General features: G+C 40.1%; 1 protein-coding gene across 2 annotated transcripts in view; it reads right to left on the bottom strand.

Annotated features, from left to right (window-relative positions):
- Window positions 1-8,801, bottom strand: part of Khdc4 (KH domain containing 4, pre-mRNA splicing factor) — a 26,139-nt gene continuing 17,338 nt past the window's right edge. The window contains exons 11-14 of one of the 2 annotated variants that reach the window (XR_003843693.1): window positions 3,464-3,625; window positions 2,460-2,544; window positions 1,396-1,487; window positions 1-640 (exon numbers count right to left, since the gene is read on the bottom strand). Coding sequence is in view for 1 of the 2 variants with exons in the window: in XM_021195559.2 (XP_021051218.1) it covers window positions 441-640; window positions 1,396-1,487; window positions 2,460-2,572; window positions 3,464-3,625 (567 nt within the window). In the remaining variant the exon portion in view is untranslated. Of the gene's footprint in view, window positions 641-1,395; window positions 1,488-2,459; window positions 2,573-3,463; window positions 3,626-8,801 lie in introns of both variants that reach the window. The other variant, XM_021195559.2, reaches the window with a different exon arrangement.

The following is an 8,801-nucleotide window of genomic DNA, read 5'->3' as shown; positions in this document are numbered from 1 at the left end:
GGTCTTAAAACCATTTCCCACTAATAAATAGTAAGGCTTTGTTTGTAACCAGTTATCAAAATTGACCCAATAGTAGTAAAATACAAATAAAACTTTCTTTACAACAGAGTTGAGGCTATTCATTTGGAAAAGGCTAGATCAGGTCAAACATATGGAGCAATGACTCTGTCCTGATATCTCACTGGACAAGCACATTCCATCAACTGTTAAAAAGCTTGATGCAAATTTGTGATTCTAAGTGAATTTTAACGGATGTTNTGCCACTGCAGAAACAGGGTTTTAAAAAGAATGGCATCCCTTTATGACAGGGGACACTGTGTCCCTAACGTCTTCGAAGGTCCAAGATGGCCCTCAGAACAGGTCCCAGAGTCTTGTTTAATCAAGTGCATGCATTATTGCTAAGAAGAGTCACTGAGGGTCAAAGCCCTGTCCACTACTTTCTATGGGGCCATCCAGAATGGCATCTGCTGCTTAGCTCGTGGCTGTGAGGAAGGGTACTGATAGCCCAAACTCCAGCCCTGTGGAAAGCTACTTGCATTTTTATGACCTCCATGTTCTTCCTCTTCATCAGAGGAGTCTGCAGCGTAAGCTACTAAGCCAAATCCCTTCTCTGCCGTTTTCATCTTCTTGGCTGGATAATCTAGAAGAGAGAACAACCCCAGCCCCATTCCCCACCAAGAAAAAAATACCATAAATTCGTTAATTAAAAAAAAAAGATGTTAATTGTAAGTGGTTAGTTGGACACCATTTTGTAGCCACAGGGTCAATGGTCACCCCATAACGTTGATGATCACACGAAAAACAGCCAGCACCAGCAAATGACAATCCACCAGAACCATGTAAGAAAACAGAAAAAGAAAAAAGAAAAAAAAAAAAGAAAAGAAAAAAGGAAAGTTAGCAAGTGAGTCTCTGAAGACTAACATTTCACCTCTTAAAGAGCTAAAAGAAAAGAAGAAAAGAAAAACTTTTTTTCCTTCTGTTCACTTTTATCAACTAGAGGCAAGGAATACAGTGATCCCATGCACAGGATGCAGAGTTCCGGGATACTGCTGGGTGATGAGCTCAGCTCCCAGCACAGAGGAAAATTAACTTTTCCTAAATCTACATCTGATGACCTCCATTTAGACAAAATGAGCAACAGGATTTTGAAATTACCTCCCAATCATTAGTATTTCCTAGGACTTTAATGTCACTGGTATGTATAAAATATAAATTAGGCAACTCTATTCCTGACACAGAATGGCTATATACTGTCCTTATAAATTAAAAAAAAAAAAAGTGTTGTTATTAGCCAGTAGATGACTGAAATTGGATTAATCTGGTTGGCGACCAGGTTAGAAGCCTAACCCTTTCCACCCCTATCTGTCATCCCACCCCCAGCCTCTCCATACTCACCATGGCTCCCGGCTAAGGCCCCAGACCCATTCCTTTCATCAGACTCAGTTTTTATTCCAGTCACAGGAAAGGCTGGTGGAGGCATCAACTGCCTGTCAAAAGCAGGACATTTCTTTTCAGAGAAATCCAGTATTTTGAATTACTCAGTCAAAATAACAATAGTAGCTGCTGATATGAATAACAAAAGACCGTACCTTAACAATTTGCCTCAGCCCTCCCCCTCTTTAATCATATAGTTAAGACTATTAAAAGAGTTCAATTCCCTCCTTGACAGTTAAAGACTTCCACTGAGCTATATGCCTCCTCACTACCACTTATGAAGGCTAATGTCATGAACAGGAAAGGAGAGTCCATGTACTACACCCTAAACTACAAACTGATTCAAATATTTCTACCCATGATATGGGTGCTTTTTCTTTTTAAATTTTATTTTATTTTTATGGGTATGTTGCCTACACATATGTGCACCCCATGCCAAGTTCCCATGGAGACCAGAAAAGAGTGGTGGATCCCCTGGGATTGAAGTTACCACCAGTGCTTGTGAGTTTATATGAGGGTGCTGGGAATTGAACCTGGATCCCCTGATTGAGTCGATCTTAACCTCTGAACCATCTATCTATCTATCCATCCAACATAACTCATTTTAATTTTTTTGAGGGACTGTCTTCTGGCCTCATATTTCATGGTCTTGAATCTTTTTTTTTTTTTTCCCCGAAACAGGGTTTCTCTGTATAGCTCTGGCTGTCCTGGAACTCACTTTGTAGACCAGGCTGGCCTCGAACTCAGAAATTCACCTGCCTCTGCCTCCCAAATGCTGGGATTAAAGGCATGTGCCACCACGCCCGGCAGTCTTGAACTCTTGATCTTCCTGACTTTATCTCCTGAAGGGGCATCTACCACCACACCAGGCTCTATCATTCTGAAGCAATAAGTGACTCGATTGCATTAACACATTTGTATGACTGCCCAATTTAGGAAAATGCCCCAAACTACCTCAGGGACAGAGAAAGAGGTTGCTATCATATTAATCAGTTTTCATTGAACTCTTCTATTCCAATACGTACCTGTCCCTCTCTCGCTCTTTGCCTGAGGAACTTGCCGGCTTCGATCCTGCGCCTTCTATCTCATTCTGACTGGAGAAGCCTGTACCTAAATTAGTCATATGAATGGGTCCATGCTATGAGCAGAAAAATACAGTAGCATTAGCAAATCTACAACTGCTGCATTGACTTTAGCTCCTTAATGTAACTGTCAAGGGCCTCATCTTTCTGACAAACTGCCATCAATTAAAAGGCATTACATGTTCTTAGGGACTTGCGAAAATAAGTCAAGACGGGGTTCTTGTTTCTGTAGAATTTAATAAGGGGGATGGTGTAACTCATTGTTTAACCAATTGCTCTAAATCCAAACGGCTTCTAGAAACCTAGTGACATTAATTGCAAAATGCTTAGTTCTGAAGATGTTTCGATGACTGATAAAACACAAAAGTGCCTTTTCTCATGAAATAGCAACAAAATTATCCTAGTCTTTCCTGGACCTGGGATTAAAGCCAGGGCCTGTAGCTACACATACTCTAACACTGAACTGCACCTCCTCCAAATCACCTTTAATATGTCATGGTGTCACCACTCCATTTTCACATGTGTTTCCTGGGGTGGGAGAGCAGGGTAGAGTTGAGAAAAACTGTCCTTTCTCTTTTTAAGGAGGCAAAAGAGAACAGCAAATTGAAAGCCAAATTATGAATTTGAAGATTGACAGCTTTTGGGAAGTGGCTTTCAATTATCTTCCGTAAAAAAAAAAAAAAAGTAAAGTGTAAAACTTAATACAATTCCTGAGTGTTGGTCACAGGAGACTTCCCTCTAAACTGTCTATCACTGACCTCGAAAACAAAAAACTGGCAAAGTAAACTCACTCTTGCTTTAAATTAATTCCAAGAATAAGATCCTAACCTAACTGGATTTCAGAAGGGAAACTCCTAACTCATAAGACACTTGATATGAATGCAAATTCTTATTTTAAGGGAGAACACAGCAGGGTAGATAAAAAGGAAGAGTGGTATTTATTTAACCTGGTATCCAAGCAGTCCAGAGTCCCGTTCATCAGGCAGCTCCTCTGTGAATCGCCTCTTCTGTGACTGGGGCTGAGCTGGGAGTGGGGGCTGGGGCTGGGGGCCAGCAGGCAAGGCAGTTTTGACAGGAGCAGCAGGAATAAAAGGAGCGCTTATTGGGCTCTAGGACCAAAGAAACCAAGGAGGAATAAAGTATGAGACTTGGATGAATAAATAATGCTAAGAACAAACCTCAACAGTGAGAGAGTTTCACAACTCTGACACTCCCACCCTCCAGAAATGTCAATTAGTTTTAGTGCCCCTTTCTCAGGCTGACCCTGACATAAGGAGAATACAATACTCACTGAGCAGTAAGTTCTAAAGCAAGAGTAGCATGTCTCAAAAAGACTAACATTACTAACAAGCATATATACTTGCCGAATCTTCACATCCTTTAAGATTCTATCATTATGTCCCCTTTATATAAAAAACACCCAGAGTCTCTGTACAGCAAGGAATGACACAGCATTATCCATTATGCCTTTTTGCATTTCAAGTACAAAGAGCTATATGTAACTCAAAGCTAAGGGATTTGAGATCCTTCTTAAGAATGAAAAGTAAACAGCCTGGGACTAGAGAGATGGGTGGCAGTGAAGAGCAACTGTTGCTATACTGAGAACCTTGCACCCATATGGTAGCTCTGAAGTACCTGAAAGGTAAGCCAACAACCTGTTCTGACATCTTCAGGCACCCACACAACACTCATAAATGTATACATACATGCAAAACATTCAATACACGCAAAATAATCTCAAAAGAGCTAAAATTACAAAAGTAAAAATAGTTGTTCTAGATAGTACACGTACTTTAATTTCAGCACTTAGGAGGCAGAATCAGATCTTTGTAAATTCAAGGTCTGGTCTACATAGCAACTTCTAGGCCATTCAAGGTTATATAAAGACCCTCGCAAAAATATAAAATATTGATGAGGGATTATAATAAAATTTAGTTTTAGGGGCTGGCGATATGGTTTAGCGGGTGATAGCACTCACCACTCTTCCAAAGGTCCCGAGTTCAAATCCCAGCAACCACATGGTGGCTCACAACCACCTGTAATGAAATCTGACGCCCTCTTCTGGCGATTCTCAAGTGTACTTATGTATAATAATAAGTAGTCTTTGGGCTGGAGCAGAACAAGCAGAATTTCTAAAATTCAATTCCCAGCAGCCACATGAAGGTTTGCAACTGTCTGTACAGCTACATTATACTCACATACATAAAATAATAAAATAAATAAATCTTTAAAAATACTTAGTTTTTAAGTCTTTAAATTTTGTATGTGTGGTATACATCTGTGCACACCTAGAGGCCAGGGAGGGCATTGGTTGACTCTCAGTTTCCAACTATTCCTTTGAAGCAGGTTATCTCCTTGAACTTGATTTTCTGTGCTAGTAGAAGTCAAAAGGATCCTTGTGTCTCTGCCTCCTAGGTTACGGGTACGTGCAGAAATTTTACTTTTTCTTACTGAAGGTAATTGAAAGGCACTCACCACAAGCTGTCATCCAAACTAAAGTCCTTATACCTGCAAAAACTCCTAACTGCGGTCATCTCACCAGCCACTAATGACCTTTTTTGTTATAAACTGTACAAGCTTCAGTGCTCAAAGCCCAGAGGTTTAGAAACAAGGCCATGCACTCTACTACTGAACTTTGTCTTTACCTGATAAAACTGGATTCTAAGACTGTTACAGTAAGATTTTGTCTTAAATCATATTCCTTATGAAGTGTTAACCCTCGCTTCTTCATCAACGATACAGAAAATACAACAGTAGCAATATGGTGGCCCATTTCCTCAAGTACGATTTAATGAGAAAAGTTAACCTTATTAAGAAACAATGAAGGATGGCTGGGTCTAAGGGTACCTGTAAGCAGCCCAGCTGACAGGGAAACTATCTGTGTGAGGTGAAAAATGAAAGCCAGGCATTGGAGCTACAAACCTTCAACCCCAGCACTCCAGGAAGCAGACACAGAGATAGCAAAATCCCTTTGATGGTCTCAAGAGCAGGAGGACTTATCCACTGTTATTTGTGCATAGTGCTTATGAGTGACTCCTATGCCATATAAATTTACTTTTAGGAGCCCATGAATAGATAGATCAAGAGATTGTTTTTGTTAAATGCCATGTGCCACACAAAACCAAAGGTGGTTTTGTTTTGAAGACAAGGTTTCTCTGGGTAGCCCTGGCTGTCCTGGAACAAACTCTGTAGACCAGGCTGGCTGGCTCTGCCTGCAAAGAGCTAGGATTAAAGGGATGTGCCACCACCTCCCAGCCAGAGGTTATTTTTCTAAACCACTGGTGACATAGTATATGGTATAATAATATCAACTCTGGTAAGTAATACCATCAGGTATTATTCCCTTTTGCATCTTTATACAACTATTGTTTCCATTATTAGAAATTTTAAGAGTCCTTAATTATGCTAAGACTCATATTATTATGTCTGGACTGATTAGTCATACAAAATATCACCCATCCAAGGGAATAAATATTCGTATATACCACCTTTTATCCATCAGTTATCTGATCCAAAAGCATGAAGACAATCCTCACCAAGGCAAAACAACATTATACTGTTTCCTATTACAGGTTTGCTTTTTATCCCCATCCCTTGTTTACCACTCTAGTGACAGTAGGACCTGGGAGAATGGAGTCAAAAAAAGAGGTGGACTAAAGTCTAATTCAATAACCAACTTAATTCAGAGCATCTGACAAGTTATACCTTAAGAGTTAAAGAGAAGTCACATGATTAATTTGTTTAATCACAATAGCAAGCCATATGTGACAGAGAAGTCTCACATGGAAAAATTCTACAGATGTATATAAACAAGCAACAATAGCCAGTTTTACTAAATAATCTATATGTAATAAATATCTAAATAATGTAAATGCACTCCTATCTATCCACTATACCCGGGAGGGGCACGAAAGCATAATTCTTATTATTTTTTTTTTTTTTTTGGTTTTTCAAGACAGGGTTTTTCTGCGTACCCCTGGCTGTCCTGGAACTCACTTTGTAGACTAGGCTGGCCTCAAACTCAGAAATCTGCGTGCCTCTGTCTCCTAAGTGCTGGGACTAAAGGCGTGCGCCACCACGTCCCGTCAGTATTTTTGAATACTCTAAGGTCAAAGATTCTTGCTTTCTTAAGAGTATTCTCACAAGCACTCAGAAAACTTACACACTCCATTCTTGGACCATGTTCCCACATCTCCCCCTTCCTTATTTATTTATTTGGTTTTTTGAGACAGGTTTTCTCTGTGTAGCCAACTCAGAAATCCACCTGCCTCTGCCTCCTCCCAAGTGCTGGGATTAAAGCTGTGCGCCACCAGGCCTGGCTCCTTATTTTTTTTAAAGAAAGATTTATTTTATTTATATGAGCACATTCTAGCTGTCTTCAGACACAACAGAAGAGGGTATCAGATCCTATTACAGATGGTTGTAAGCCATCATGTGGTTGCTAGGAATTGAACTCAGGACCTTCAGAAGAGCAGTCAGTGCTCTTAACTGCTGAGCCATTTCTCCAGCCCACCACCCTCCTCCCGCTCCTTATTTTTTTAATAATAGGATATGCATAGTGGTTTTGATATACATAAATCTAATTATCTGATTCATTAAAGTATGGCACATAATACTCTGCCACCATGAACAGAGAATAAACTATGTTTAATACTATTGTTTCTACTGTGGTTTTTTTTTAGTGTTTTGGTTTTTTTTTTCTTTTTTCTTTAGTTTTTCAAGACAGGGTTCTCTGTGTAGCCCTGGCTGTCCTGAAACTCACATTGTAGACCAGGATGGCCTTGAACCCGTCTCTGCCTTCCAAGTGCTGGCATTAAAGGCTTGTGCCACTAAGCTAGTCTTGATGCCTCCATAAGGCATACTTTCTCTTAAGGCATTTTCTCTTGATGAGTTGTTTTTTGTTGTTGTTTTTGGTTTTGGTCTATTTTGTCTGGGGAACTCTGAGATACTGTTCTGGTCAGACGCATTAAAGGGGAAGTCATCTTGAGATTTCATTCATCAGACAGGTCCTTTCCATTGATTAGTCCCTAGACCTCATTGAACATATATGTCTCCTTTAGAGAAATATGCTTTGGAGAAGCCGAAGAAGCATTATCCTTTAAAGTGCAACATGGGGACTGAGGGGATCCCTGCAAGCGTTACAAATGTAGAATCAAGTTTTACACGTTTCCATAAGCTCTTTGGTAAATACAACATCTGTGGGACTGGATTGGCTTGGCCCTGAGATAACACAAAAGTGACTTAAGCTACAGTACATCATATGTGACAGGTCTCATAATGATGGGTTTTATGGACTGAGAAGCAATGCTCAAGATTTAGAGAGAAAACTCTGGGATAATCAAACATAGTATTCTGAGGAATATGGGCCAGAGCTGACAGCTAACAAAAGCTCACCAGGTTGTAAACTACACTCTTTCCCAGCACTGCAGCACTGGCTTCTCTAGTGTTATCTGTGTACACATGCACTATTTCCTTCTACAGTGAGATGTAAACTTAGCAGAATGAAATATAGCACAGTATGTGGGGATATACATGGGTGCAGCCACATATACCTATTTAATTTTTAAAAATTTGCTGCAGGGTGTGGTGGCACACTCCTTTAATCCCAGCACTTGTGAGGCAGAGGCAGGCGGATTTCTGAGTTCGAGGCCAGCCTGGTCTAAAAAGTGAGTTCCAGGATAGCCAGGACTACACAGAGAAGCCCTGTCTCAACCCCCCCCCCCAAAAAAAAAATTGCCAATTAAGTATTTATGGTATTCAATAATAGCTTTACACTGTAGACTGTTAAGAGATTTCAGTAACCTGAGTAATACTTTATAAATTATAAAAACTTCTTTCTGGAGACAGGTTTCTCGGTTGCCTTGCCTGTCCTAGAACTTACTATGTAGACCAGGCTGCGCTCATACTCAAGAGATCTGCCTACGACTGCCTCCCAACCAATGGGATTAAAAGTGTGTCACCCCACCACCCAACTGTAAACTTACTAAATCATCTGCTGGTAGAAGTTGGACCATTATCATTTTTAGTTGTAATGAGTCATAGAAGTAAAACCTACAATTCCCTATATGACATATTGATATCTTTATTGGAGTCCCCATTATGCCTAGATAAAGGCATTGTGTATGGCTTTCGTAATTTTTTAAATTTATTTTATTTTTATTTATGAATACACTGTAGCTGTCTTCAGACACACCAGAAAAAGGCATCAAATTCCATTACACATGGTTGTGAGCCACCATGTGGTTGCTGGGAGTTGAACTCAGGACCTCTGGAAGAACAGTCAGT

The sequence above is a fragment of the Mus pahari genome, chromosome 4 (genome assembly GCF_900095145.1).
Source record: "Mus pahari chromosome 4, PAHARI_EIJ_v1.1, whole genome shotgun sequence".
In the NCBI taxonomy this organism is placed as follows: domain Eukaryota; kingdom Metazoa; phylum Chordata; class Mammalia; order Rodentia; family Muridae; genus Mus; species Mus pahari.
Note: the sequence above shows the minus strand (reverse complement) of the source record. Positions and strands in the feature narration are given on the sequence as shown.